At 41.4% G+C, this 14,353-nt stretch overlaps 1 protein-coding gene across 2 annotated transcripts in view; it reads right to left on the bottom strand.

Annotated features, from left to right (window-relative positions):
* Positions 1–10,609, bottom strand: part of LOC108718604 (protein FAM91A1) — a 46,469-nt gene extending 35,860 nt beyond the window's left edge. Inside the window, exons 1-3 of one of the 2 annotated variants that reach the window (XM_041566632.1) lie at positions 10,118–10,609; positions 8,530–8,614; positions 1,749–1,900 (exon numbers count right to left, since the gene is read on the bottom strand). In XM_041566632.1, coding sequence (XP_041422566.1) covers positions 1,749–1,900; positions 8,530–8,614; positions 10,118–10,189 — 309 coding nt within the window. In that variant the 5' untranslated portion in view covers positions 10,190–10,609. The remainder of the gene's footprint in view (positions 1–1,748; positions 1,901–8,529; positions 8,615–10,117) is intronic. The other variant, XM_041566631.1, reaches the window with a different exon arrangement.
* Positions 10,610–14,353: the final 3,744 nt, after the last annotated feature.

The following is a 14,353-nucleotide window of genomic DNA, read 5'->3' as shown; positions in this document are numbered from 1 at the left end:
TGGCTACACAGCAGCTTGTTTATATAAACTATAGTAGTACTTATCTGTTATCTACTGTGTATCCTGTGATTGAATGGCTACCCCCATGGCTACACAGCAGCTTGTTTATATAAACTATAGTAGTACTTATCTGTTATCTACTGTGTATCCCGTGATTGAATGGCTGCCCCCATGGCTACACAGCAGCTTATTTATATAAACTACAGTAGTGTTTCTGAAGCAAAAACACTAGTTTTACCTGTGCAGGGCAACACTGCGTTATATTTTCATTACTTTAAAACACTTTTTGATGTTTCTGTTCCTTTAATGACTGGAGCCCAATACTGCACTGCATACCCAAAGCTAATTCTGCTAAATGAGGTAGAAGAAAAGCACAAGTTCCTGATCTGCACTGGAAAGTGATAAGCATATCAGTATATCCCCTCTAAATACACTGAAGAAACTGTGTTTTTGATTTGATTACACGCCCACTAATAAAGGATTTTTATACAAAATATGTTTTCTCTCATAAGAGCAGGATGTAAGGTTTTCAGACTGATGCGGTTGCTGGAGTTTGTGACTACTGTATATTTCAAGTGAATATTTAGCAATCAATGCCTCAACAGCTAACCTATGGTGGTTTATACTTTGTTGTTTAATTGCCACGGTTTCCCCTAAGACAAACCACAATATTGGCTGACTGGCTGCAGGTTGCTTTTAGCTATGTGGCCCTAAACTCCAATGAAAGGGGAATATTTAAAAGAAAAAGGGTGTTCAACTTCTAATATATTATATAATTAACACATTTTAGATGCTGACTAAGTTTGTCTGACCAGCATTTACTATACAGGTATGGGACCTGTTATCCAGAAACCCGTTATTCAGAATAACAGGATGGCCGTCTCCCATAGACTCCATTATAGCCAAATAATCCAATTTTTTTTTAAATAATTTCCTATTTCTCTATAATAATAAAACAGTACTTTGTTCTCAACTAAGATATAATGAATCCTTAAAGGGATACATACTGTCATGGGAAAAAAAAGAGCAAACAGATTTTTTTTATATTCAATTTTGAAATCTGACATTGAGCTAGACATATTGTCAATTTCCCAGCTGCCCCAAGTCATGTGACTTGTGTTCTGATAAACTTCAATCACTCTTTACTGCTGTACTGCAAGTTGGAGTGATATTACCCCCCTCCACCCAACAGCCAAACAAAAGAACAATGGGAAGGTAACCAGATAACAGCTCTCTAACACAAGATAACAGCTGCCTGGTAGATCTAAGAACAACACTCAATAGTAAAAACCCATGTCCCACTGAGACACATTCAGTTACATTGAGAAGGAAAAACAGCAGCCTGCCAGAAAGCATTTCTCTCCTAAAGTGCAGGCACAAGTCACATGACCAGGGGCAGCTAGGAAATTGACAATATGTCTAGCCCCATGTCAGATTTCAAAATTGAATATAAAAAAATCTGTTTGCTCTTTTGAGAAATGGATTTCAGTGCAGAATTCTGCTGGAATAGCACTATTAACTGATGTGTTTTGAAAAAAAACATGTTTTCCGATGACAGGATCCCTTTAATGGAAGCAAAACCAGCCTGTTGGGTTTATTTAATGTTTACAAGATTTAAGCTATGAAGATCCAAATTACAAAAAAATCTGGAATCTGGAAAACCCTGGGTCTCAAGCATTTTAGATAACAGGTCCCCAAACCTGTACCAGCATTGTGTGTCTTTTAGAATTTACCTTATTTTTACTTACCTCCATTATTCCTATGTAGTAGGAAAAGGGTGTTATTCGGAGGCCCTTCACCATGATATCAGAAAGGTGATATGGGTAGAGCATGAGATGCTCCCTGCTATATTTCAGTAGCTCCTCGTAGTACTTGCGTTCATCCTTCTTTACGTGTTTCACTGAATAGCAACAGATTTCAAAGTATTACAAAAAAATAATAATAACACTAATAATTATTATAATGCAGGAAGAATGTAATTTTTTCTCCTCAAGTAATTTGCAGGTAGCCAAAATATCAGTACCATCAGCCCATGCAAAGCTTGACCAGATTTGGTCAAGTTGGTCAAACCTCTAGCACCCAAGTAATGTTACAAATGACACACACTGAAACTGGAATTAAATGCACTTGAAGTCCCTCTGCTTTCCATGAAGGGTGGTGAGCAGATTTTCTGGAATGCATAGGGACTACAAATCCCAGAATCCACAGCTTCGTCAAGGAACAATAGTAGTGGTTAAACCACTCCACCAGCCTACGGGGTGAGAAATGGTTTGTGGGAGTCACGGTCAAACTGTAATGGTTTCCACTCAGTCGGAGGAAAGATACAATACTGCACCAGTCTACTAACCCACAGCAACCAGTCAGGGGCCTGTTTTTCCAGATGATAAATAATGAAAGCAAGTACCTGATTGGTTGTTATAGGTTAGAGCTCATACCAATACTCTCTTTACCCAACCAATGGAGATGCGTTTGGATTCTCTGAGCAACCGGTTTAAATATATCTGCAGCTCTCTCAGCAGGGTTAAGTAATGTATTTCATTTCCCCCAATGAGCCGTGCAGGGTCCCCAGGGCTGTATCAATACAAGCGAGTGTCCGACACCCACAGGGGAGGTTCTACCGCTGCTGTTCCCTAATAGACATTTGCTCCTTACCAGCTGAATTGCTGGCAAGTAGCGGAGACTTAGCATGCACACCTACAACTAGCCCAATTCCTGGAAAAGCTTTGCTTTGGAGAGACCCCAATGCTGGCACTTATACCAAACTGCCAGTATCCCAACACAAAAACCTTCTTCACTTTTTATATTTAAAGGGATACCGTCATGGGAAAAAATTTATTTTTCAAAATGAATCAGTTAATCAGAATTCTGCACTGAAATCCATTTCTCAAAAGAGCAAACAGATTTTTTTACATTCAATTTTGAAATCTCACATGGGGCTAGACATTTTGTCAATTTCCCAGCTGCCCCTGGTCATGTGACTTGTGCCTTCACTTAAAGGAACAAGTTTTTAAAGTAATGAAAATGTGTTTTAAAGTAATGAAAATGTAATGCAGTGTTGCCCTGCACTAGTAAAACTGGTGTGTTTGCTTAAGAAAAACTACTATTGTTTATATAAATAAGCTGCTGTGTAGCAATGGGGGCAGCCATTCAAAGGAGAAAAGTCTCAGGTTACACTTTAGATAACAGATAAGCTCTGTCTGTCTAATGGTGTTATCTGCTATCTATTAGTTATCCTGTGCCATTTAGCCGTTTTTCAATTTCCGCCATTGCTCCCCAGCAGCTTGTTTAAATAAACTATAGTAGTGTTTCTGAAGCAAACAGATCAGTTTTACCAGTGCAGGGCAATAGTAAATGATATTTTCATTACTTTAAAACACTTACATTTTTTGGTGTTACTGTTCCTTTAAGGAGAGAAATGCTTTCTGGCAGGCTGCTGTTTTTCCTTCTCAATGTAACTGAATGTGTCTCAGTGGGACATGGGTTTTTACTATTGAGTGTTGTTCTTAGATCTACCAGGCTGCTGTTATCTTGTGTTTGGGAGCTATCTGGTTACCTTCCCATTGTTCTTTTGTTAGGCTGCTGGGGGAAAAAGGGAGGGGGTGATATCACTCCAACTTGCAGTACAGCAGTAAAGAGTGATTGAAGTTTATCAGAGCACAAGTCACATGACTTGGGGCAGCTGGGAAATTGACAATATGTCTAGCCCCATGTCAGATTTCAAAATTGAATATAAAAAAATCTGTTTGCTCTTTTGAGAAATGGATTTCAGTGCAGAATTCTGCTGGAGCAGCACTATTAACTGATTCATTTTGAAAAAATTTTTTCTTCCCATGACAGTATCCCTTTAAGGGGTTATTTATCAAAGCGTGAGTTTTAGAGATTTGTGAGGTTTTTTATAGCTCAAATTAACTCACAACTCTAATATTTTTGAGTTGTTCACCCCAACTACACTGATTTGAGTTTTTTACATTCGAGTTTTTTCTTAAAGGAACAGTTCAGTGTGAAAATAATAGAAATAATAATAATAATCATAAAACTGGGTAGATCAAAAATAAATAATGTTTCTAATATAGTTAGTTAGCCAAAAATGTAATGTATAAAGGCTGGAGTGACTGGATGTGTAACATAATAGCCAGAACACTACTTCCTGCTTTTCAGCTCTCTAACTCTGAGTTAGTCAGTGAATATAAGGGGGGCCACATGGGACATAACTGCTCAGTGAGTTTGTAATTAATCCTGAGCATTCGGTTCAGATTCAAAAGCAACAGTTATGTCCCATGTGCCCCCCCTCAAGTCACTGATTGCTTACTGCCTGGTAACCAATCCGTGGAAACCAAAAGAGCTGAAAAGCAGGAAGTAGTGTTCTGGCTATTATGTGAGTCATCAAGTCTCTCCAGCCTTTATACATTACATTTTTGGCTAAATAAATATATTACAAACATGTTTTATTTTGCACAGCCTATTTACACAGTTTTTATTTTTACACTGAACAATTCCTTTAAAGGAAAAGGAAAGGTTAAAATTAAGTAAGCTTTATCAGAAAGGTCTATATAAATACACCAGTAAACCCTCAAAGTAATGCTGCTCTGAGTCCTCTGTCAAAAGAAACACAGCATTTCTTTCCTTCTATTGTGTACTCATGGGCTTCTGTATCAGACTTCCTGTTTTCATCTTAAACCTCCTTGCCCCGGGCGTGAGCATGCTCAGTTTGCTCCACTTCCCCCCTCCCTTCTCTGCTGTAATCTGAGCTCAGAGCTATTAGTGAGCACGGAGGGACTCAGGTAGGAAATGTCACACAAGCTAATATGGCAGCTGCTATCCTAAACAAACAGAGAGAGATTCTAGAGCTGTTTACTCAGGTATGTTAAAGCATTCTGCAGAATAAATATAGTGTTATAGCTTATACTATTGGGGTTAATCTATTGGCAATAAACTGCCTCGGTAGCTTTCCTTCTCCTTTAAGAATAAACTCGAATGTAAAAAACTCAAATCAGTGTAGTCGGGGTCAACAACTCAAATACACAAATTGATCGAGTTTTCAGCATAAAAAAAAAAACTTGAATCGCTAGAAGTGATCGAGTTTTCAAGCAGAAACCACTGGAAAAAAAACTCGATCATCATCGAGGCTACAAACATCTTCAAATGGTTCAAGGGACCTCTGCCATTGACTTCTACATGACCTCGACAGGTTTTAGATGGTGTATTTTCGGATTCAAGCTATTTCCAGGGTCGGGGTATAATAAATCTCTTGCTTTTTCAGGCAAAAATCAACTTGACTGTTGATAAATAACCTCCTTCATGTAAAGCAACACATTTCTAGCACTGCTCGCAGGGCTGTGGCTGCATTCTTTCACATTAGCATTTTGGGATTAGGCCAGAGACAACATTTTCACATCAACGCAGCTCTGCCCACCCACATCCCCATGAGATCACTGGTTGGCCAGAACAATGTGCATTCAGCTCTTCCCCTTGAACTGACATAACAAAAACAGCAGGTGCTGCAGCCGCACACACACACCTGCCAACAGATACTATCACTTAAATGAACAATAACGCACCTGAACTGCATTCAGAATGGTAAAGCATGATCATTAAAATAACAATGATTATCCTTTATTTATATAGCATAGATATTTATGCAGGAGGCAACTCCTCTGTAGGTGGGTGGAAAGTTGGGGAAAGCAGGCGGGGTAGGATGGGCCCAAAGCAACCATATTAACCATTTCAACACAGCACTTTGTTAAGTATAATGAGAACGTATATATCTTCTTTATGAGCTATTAAAAAGCATAGAGGCTAGGATAAACTCATTACTAGCTATTTTAGTAAACTTGGATATAGAGCCTAGTAAACATTACTTTAGCATGCTTGAGTCCTCTAGTGACCAAACATATATAATCATTACTAGCACAGGTTTATACTCAAAAGGTGGTATGTAATAAAAGGCACTAAGTTTGCCCAGGAGCAATAATCCATAGCAACCAATAAGCAGGCAGCATTTACTGGTCACCTGTTCAAAAGCAATCTTATTGGTTGCTATGGGCTACTGCTCCTGGGAAAAGTGCTTTTTATTACATACAGGGGAAAGTCTATTAAAAAACAAAAAAAAAAAGTCTAATAAAAATACCGACATCATCCAATTCTATCCTAGGTATCCGCTTACAATAAACACAGTGATTCAGCACAGCGAAACGGAACCAAGAAACCCAATAGGGCTGGCGTCATATTTTTCGAGCCTGTTATATTCGTCTGTATCATATAATAACAATGTCGCCCGGTCATTGTGTTAAAGTCAGTACTGTATGCCCTTGAGCAGGTTTGTTTATTCATGATCTGTGACGTTTCACTCCCCTCCCGTGTTAAATTACTGCAGAGTGTTAGCTGTCTAAGTGTGTGTGATTACTTGTAGTCTTAAGGTATGAGGACCCGAATTACAGAAAGATCCGTTATCCCGAAGGCCCCAGGTTATTCTGGAAAACAGGTCCCATACCTGTATTAGCTATAGGGGCCGATTCACTAAAGGTCGATAAAATGAGTGTTATTTATAGCATGGCGTAAAAATGTTATCAGTTCTTATATTTTTAGAATTAACGATCGATTCACTAAAAGTTTACTTGTCTAACTTGAGAAGTGATATTTTCACGTTCATTTTAGCTGAATTGTGTGCGGTATTTTATAGCATGCGTTATTTAGTGCAATATTTTAGGGCATTTGATATTGTCACACGTTATTAGAGTAATCTATAGCACATAAGACATTCGGGATGCCACTGGCAGAGTAGAAGTGTCTTTTTAGAGTATTCTAGTCATTCCTTTCCCTGGGAAACTTAGTATAATTCCACGACACAGAACAAAGTGCATTCTGGACCTGCCCAAGGTATTGTGAAAATATGTAAGTGGCTGTAGGTAAGTCTCCAGTTCCTCATAAAGGTCTTACCTGCTGCCCTACAGCTCCTCACTACATCTTCCTCTATTAATCCATCTGATGTTGTTTAGTAACGCCTACTCCTAGGAAGTGTTAAATTTCACAGTAATTATCACACTATTTTATGCTTTTATTGCTTAAAAGATGTTGGTGAATAATGGGTTAGGATTAATTCTATACGTACCGCAATGCGATTAGAATACCGCTGTGCAGAAATGTAGATTTAACACCTGCGATATGTTTATTAGCGCACGGAAATACTTTGATCAATCGCTCCTTAAATAACGCACAAAACAGTGCATTAAGGAATAACGACCTTTAGTGAATCAGCCCCATAGTGTCCTGTTCTCTGATGAAGAGACAGAGGGTTAACATCTCAAGCTTGTACCCTGTGGTTGACCAGTAAGGCTAGAACTCCATGACGCGTCTGGAGCCGACACGTTGTTATGCAACAAAATTCATGCGACATGTCGGATGTTCTAAAGAAACAGGAAGTCTTTCACTTCCTGTTTCTTTTACTTCCTGTTTCTTTAAAACATACGACACATCGCATGCGTTTTGCCGCATAGCGACGTGTCGGCTCCAGACGTGTCATGGAGTTCTAGCCTAAATCCTAGAGCCCCTAGCATATATGCAGCCACTATATGGTGTATTCTTCTATAATATAAAAAAGCCATGAATATCATGTAAATGATATGCTTATAAACAGCTCTGTCATCAGTTATAAACAGAACTTAGTGATGTCATTTATGTCACTGACATTGGTGTATTATAATAAATAAAGTACCCCTTATTGGAAAATATGAGAATATTAGAAGTAACCTAAGAGTTCCATGACCTGTATAAAAGCACATGGCCTTCTGCCTTGTGCTTTTATATGTCCATGGCACTCCTCGGTGACTTATAATATCCTTATATTTTACAATAAGTGTACATTACTCATTTTATTAAAGCTCGATTAAGGTACATCCCCCAGGTACAGGTCTTAACGCAAATCTGCATTGATGTTCAGATTTCTGGTCTAGTGATCAGGATGTAAAAATAAGAAATAACTGTTCCGCTGTTAAAGGGGTGGTTCACGTTTAAGTAAACTTTTTAGTATGTTATAGAATGGCTAATTCTAAGAAAGTTTTCAATTGGCCTTTGTTCTTTCTTTAATATGGTTTTTGAATTATATGTCTTCTTCTGACCCTTTCCAGCTTTCAAATGGGGGACACTGACCCCATCTAAAAAAACAAATGCTCTGTAAGGCTACACATTTGTTGTTGCTACTATTTATTACGTCTTTCTAGTCAGACCCTCTCCTATTCATATTCCAGTCTCTTATTACAATCAATGCATGGTTGTTAGGATAATTAAGACCCTAGCAACCAGATTGCTGAAAGTGCAAACTGGAGAGCTGCTGAATAAAAAGCTAAATAACTCAAAAGCCACAAATAGTAGAAAATGAAAAGGCAGGGGCAAATTGTCTTAGAATATCTCTCTTTACATCATATTAAAAAACATTTTAAAGGTGAACAACCCCTTTTTTTAAAAAGTTTCCTTTTGAGAGGCATGTAGATAGAGACCAGGCTGGAGGCCGAACAGCTAACATATATATCTTACCTAAATTAACCCTGTACCTCAGCTGATTTCGGATACTGTACAATATGACATGCTTTTCATATTCCTTGGGGGCGTTTCCCAGGCTCTGAAAGAGAATAAGAAAAAGCAAAAAAAAGCATATTTAAATTTTTTATAAACTTAAAAAGCATATTAACAGTAACCTACATATTGTACTGTGCTGTAAAATGTGGAGCTCTATAAACACTTTGTAATTATAAACCAATAATTTGATGGCTTATTTATCTATCCAGCTAAAAGCATACACTTCCTTTACAATTTTATAAAGAAGCCAAAAACACCCAACAAATATATTTGTACACTACTTACTTGCTATTATACAGGACCCATCTGTGTTCCTCCGATACCTACTCCCTTCATTATAAATTATATTTACATCCCAAAGTACCACCACTCAGACAGTCACTTGCTTTAAAAGAAAAGTAAACCTTAACAAAAACCTATAGTATAGATGCTGCACATTATCTTTTGGCTTCTATTCTAGCACCAGTACACCTCAGTCCTTGGGCAGCAGGGTCGGACTGGGGGGCTCGAGGCCCAGCAGGACTGCCGTCCAGGACCCCCCGCCAGCCATCCAGGGCCCCCACCTCTTTGCTTCCTTTCCCCTTCTCCTTTCTCCCCGCCTCCACATCTTACCTATTGTAGCGCCGCCGGGCGCACACACACTGACGTCACTGCCCAGCGCTGCACTTCAGGATAATTTGTATTTTCTAATTGAGGGGGGATTGGGAGAGGGGGGTCCGGCCCGGCGGGGGCCCATGAGGGTTTCCTCGTGAGGCAACTTCAGAAAACAAAGTGATCTGAGTGCCATCCCGCTAGCGATTCAAATTCTAGCCAGTAGGAAGGCATTTTAGTGATGTTAATCGCTCGAAAAAGAGGAGATTTATCGCTAGGTGACTAATCTCACCATCAGAGCATGTGCCACCACCCTTACCAGTGCAGGGCAACACTACATTATATTTTTATTACTTTAAAACACTTATATTTTGAAATTACTGTTCGAGGGGGTTGGGAGCAGGGTGGACGGAAGGAGGTCGGGCGCAGGTCGGGCAGAGGGGGGTCGGGCGCAGGTCGGGCAGAGGGGGGTCGGGCGCAGGTCGGGCAGAGGGGGGTCGGGCGCAGGTCGGGCAGAGGGGGGTCGGGCGCAGGTCGGGCAGAGGGGGGTCGGGCGCAGGACGGGCAGAGGGGGGTCGGGCGCAGGGCAGACAGGAGGGGTCGGGAGCAGGGCGGACGGGGGGGGCAGGCTGAGGGCGGGCAGAGGGGGTGGGGCGCAGGACGGGCAGAGGGGGGTCGGGCGCAGGACGGGCAGAGGGGGGTCGGGCGCAGGACGGGCAGAGGGGGGTCGGGCGCAGGACGGGCAGAGGGGGGTCGGGCGCAGGACGGGCAGAGGGGGGTCGGGCGCAGGACGGGCAGAGGGGGGTCGGGCGCAGGACGGGCAGAGGGGGGTCGGGCGCAGGACGGGCAGAACATGTAAGTGAGGGTGAGAACATGTTAGTGAGGATGAGAGAGCAAATGAGGGGCAACAGAAAGAGTAATAGGAAAGAGGGAGGGCAATAGGCCTGTCACTCACCTGTCTCACGTTGGCGGGCAGTTTGGCCCAAGGGTAATTCTGGCGAATGTGAAACTCCACATCAATGTTCATGGTGCCACCTGTGCAGCTGCTCAGCAGGAATATAGAATTGCTCAGCTCTCAGCCCGGGCACATCACACGCACAAGATCTCAGTATGGGCTCACCTCACGCCCGCAACGGAGATCCCTGAACATACAGCGCTCCCCCCATGTGTCCAGTCACCCTTATTCAGCTGACTCGTGTCTCTCTGTCCTCCTTGTGCCCCGCTCACCCCTTGCCCTTGTCTGCGTGATATTAGCGCACTGTGCCCGGCAGCAAACCCCCCTCACCCCGGCCAAGCTCTGCCCACTCTCTCCTCTCTACCCCACGGTGCCCCGTACCAGCGCCTATCTCCCCAACTTCGGCTGGTAGGGAAGTTACTTCCTCATTAGGAGGAGGCGTGTTCTAGCAGCTACACACGTCACTTCCTGTAAGATGTCAGTGACGTACCTGTCCTCCTGTTTAGTTCTAAGGTGCTCTTGCAGGTGCTGTGCTGGGAAAAGTGTTTCCCCTTCCCAGCAGTACTTGCGCCTGTCTGTTCAGGGTTGCCAGGCTGGCGACTTTACAGCCAAACTAGGCTACTAATTTAAAGCCCAGGTGGGTTTTGAAAGTACAAACTAACCAAGGTACGGATTTGGGCTACTTTGGCTTGTTTGTACTTTGGAAACCAGCCAAAGTTTTTTTGTTCCCTAATGTGCAAAGCCTGTGTCTCCCAATGCATGTTGAGTAATGTAGTTTTTGTTTAACAATTTGCTGACTGCCGAGTTTAATGTAAGTGTAATGTAAGACTACAATACCCAGCATGCAATGGGACTGAGTTGTGTAGAAGTCAGGAGTTACCAGATGTTGGCCTCTGTATCCCAGTCTCAAGCATTCTCACGTTTTCTGGTGACTTTTCTCAATTTCAGACAATTTGGGGGCAATAATCTTGTGGCCACCAAAATATCTAGAGGTTGAGCTGTTTTAACAATATTTATTGAAATTGTATATGAATTAGGGCCTCATGGGGCCCCTATACCTCCTGGGCCCCCCTCTGTAGTTACACGAATCCATCCCATTTTACTTCATGGAAACATTTGCAAGCCAGTGGAAATTTGAAATAGGCATATTTTCTAGTGATGCACCAAATCCACTATTTAAGATTCGGCCGAAACCCCTGAATCCTTGGAACCGAATCTGAATCCTATTTTGCATATGCAAATTAGGTGCAGGAAAGGAAAATTGGAAAAAAATCTTCATTTGTGATGAAAAGTCACATGATTTCCCTACCCGCCCCTAATTTACATATGCAAATTAGGATTCGGTTTGGCCAGGCACAAGGTTTCGGCCGAATCCGAATCCTGCTGAAAAAGGCAGAATCCTGGCCGAATCCTGAACCGAATCCTGTATTCCTGCATCCTTAATATTTTCACATATATTTGTATTTTTGATTTTTTTTTTTCATCACTGCACATATTGTGCTATTTTTGGGCTAGTTTTGAAGCGCTTCTTGGCTAGTTTGGGGCTGGTATTGTAGCTGATTTTGGCTGGTTTTGTAAATTAGACCTGGCAACCCTGGTCTTTACATTCACAGGGCCCCAGGCTAAGGAACCTTGCTGCTCATTAGGGGAGGGCAGGAAAGCAAATCAGTGATAAACGGGTCGCCTTGTGTTGCCCACTCACCTCTCAGGGTTACCCGCTGTAAAAGTCCAATCACAAACTCCTTGTAATTTTGCGCCCAATTCACAGTGCTGAAACTTCCCAAATTGCCTTAAAAACCCCTCCAAGAGTTGAGCACAAGCAAAATATGAAAGTGGTGTGTTGTTGGCATCTCTGATCTGCTGATTGGTTGTTATAGGCAACTTTGTACAACCCAAAAAGCACTTGTATATTGTGGAATCCAACAGCTGTCTGGCCGTTAGGCCTAATATACCCGAGCAACAGGCAGTGGTTTGAATGAAAAACTGAAATGCAAATATGAGGTGGTATGATTGGAAAGATCTGTCGTGAAATTGATTTTAGCCATAGGCTACTGAGAGAATAAAATTATGTAAAAAAAAATTATGTATGCAGATTCCCCCGGGAGCCCCTCTGACTTGGATGGATTCTGTTCTCAAGCTCACCTTGGTCACTAGTCCATATATAGTAGAAAATCAGATGGCACACACTCTGTCAAATGTGCAAAAAACTTGCAGTTTATTGAGATCCACACACAACGTTTCGGAGGTACAACCCCCGTTCTCAAGTGTTCTCTGACCTTGGTCACTATTACCCGGCCTTGAGGGCAGAACCTCCTAACTGTCCCGATTTTGACAGCTCAACCCACAGTCCTGGATTGTAACTGAAATGCAAGCTTGCGGGGTCTAATGTTCAAAACCAGCCAAAGTCAGCTGCAAAACCAGCCTAAAACTAGACAAGAGACAATTCAAACGTAGCCCAAAAATAGCACAATATGAGCAGTAAAAAAAAGTCTAAGAAATAAATGAATACAGGTATGAGACCTGTTATCCAGAATGCTCGGGACCTGAGGTTTTCCGGATAACAGATCTTTCCGTAATTTGGGTCTTCATGCCTTAAGTCTACTAGAAATTCATTTAAACATTACATAAACTAAATAGGCTGGTTTTGCTTCTAATAAGGATTAATTTTATCTTAGTTGGGATCAAGTACAATGTACTGTTTTATTATTACAGAGAAAAAGGAAATCATTTTTAAAAATTTGGATTATTTGGATAAAATGGAGTCTATGGGAGACAGCCATTCCGTAATTCGGAGCTTTCTGGATATCGGGTTTCCGGATAAGGGATCCTATACCTGTATATGTGAAAATTTCATTTTCACTGTTTCCCTAATTTTTCATGAAGCAAAATAGATAAACAAAAATATTGCTAAATAGCAGCAATGTCCAAAGTCTCTGGAGCTTTCCCTTTAATCCGACCCGAATACTCATTCTCCTCGAGTGTAAAGTTCACCAAAAAAGTTATTACACTATAAGTTTTTTCTCTGCTACATTTCTAATTTTCTCTAGCTTTTAGCGCTGACCTCTACAGTATATTGACTTTTGATGAAGCAAAATAGGACAGATTCACCCATCACCAGGGGAGTAACTACAGAGGGGGGCCCAGGAGGTATGGGGGGGGGCATAAGGCCCTAATACATATACAATTTCAATAAATATTGGTGAAACAGCTCAACCTCTAAACAATTTAGTAGCCAGCAGATTTTTGCCCCAAAATTGTCTGAAATTGAGGAAAATCAAGGGAAAATGGGAGAAGATGGGAGACTCAGGTTCAGAGCCCAAAATCTGGTAACTCCCGACTTCTACACAATTCAGTCCTGTTGCATGCTGGGTATTGTAGTCTTACATTCAACTTGGCAGTCAGCAAATTGTTAAACAAAAACTGCATTACCCAACATGCATTGGGAGACACAGGCTTGGCACATTAGGACAAGAAAAAAACTTTGGCTGGTTTCCAAAGTATAAACCAGCCAAAGGACCAAAAAGTAGCCCAAATTGGCTAGTTTGTACTTTCTAAACCCACCTGTACTTAAAATTAGTAGCCCAATTTGGCTGGAAAACCGCCAACCTGGTAACCCTGCTGAAATGTCCTGACTTTCTCTTTGATCTCCAACACTGAACAGCCAGAAAAAGATAAAAAGTTTCTAACTTAATTGGCTTTTGGCAGAGAACCCAGAATAAGATACCATTGTAACAAATTAAGACTCACAGCTTAAAAGGCAATTCACCTTCATTTGCAAAACTGTAATAACACATAAAAACCACAGAAATGTGTTCAGAATTTCATAACCTGCCAAATTTTGTAAAATGGACATGGTAATTAGGGGGTGAGTCCACAAAATGGACAAAAAATCATTGTGCTCCGCACAGCTAATTTTTTTGTCCCTCTTTCTGTTTCCAAAATGTTGGGAGGTATGTCACCTGCTTGGCTGTAAAAAGAGTTCTTTGTTTTTCTGTTCTGTGGAGCCATATCTTTTATGCTCTCCCACCGGTAATGCCGTTTTTACAAGTCTATGAAAACCCTGTGATTATTTTGTTCATGGTTTTGACTCTTCATGAGTCCAGGATCCATGGATCTTGAGACAAATTAGGGATGCACAGAATCCAGGATCTGGTTCGGGATTCGACCTTTTTCAGCAGGATTCAGATTCAGCCGAATCCTTCTGCCCGGCCGAACCGAATCCCAATCCTAATTTGC

Source organism: Xenopus laevis, chromosome 6L, assembly GCF_017654675.1.
Source record: "Xenopus laevis strain J_2021 chromosome 6L, Xenopus_laevis_v10.1, whole genome shotgun sequence".
Lineage (NCBI taxonomy): Eukaryota > Metazoa > Chordata > Amphibia > Anura > Pipidae > Xenopus > Xenopus laevis.
The sequence above is the reverse complement of the archived record's forward strand: the minus strand, read 5'-3'. Positions and strand labels throughout refer to the sequence as shown.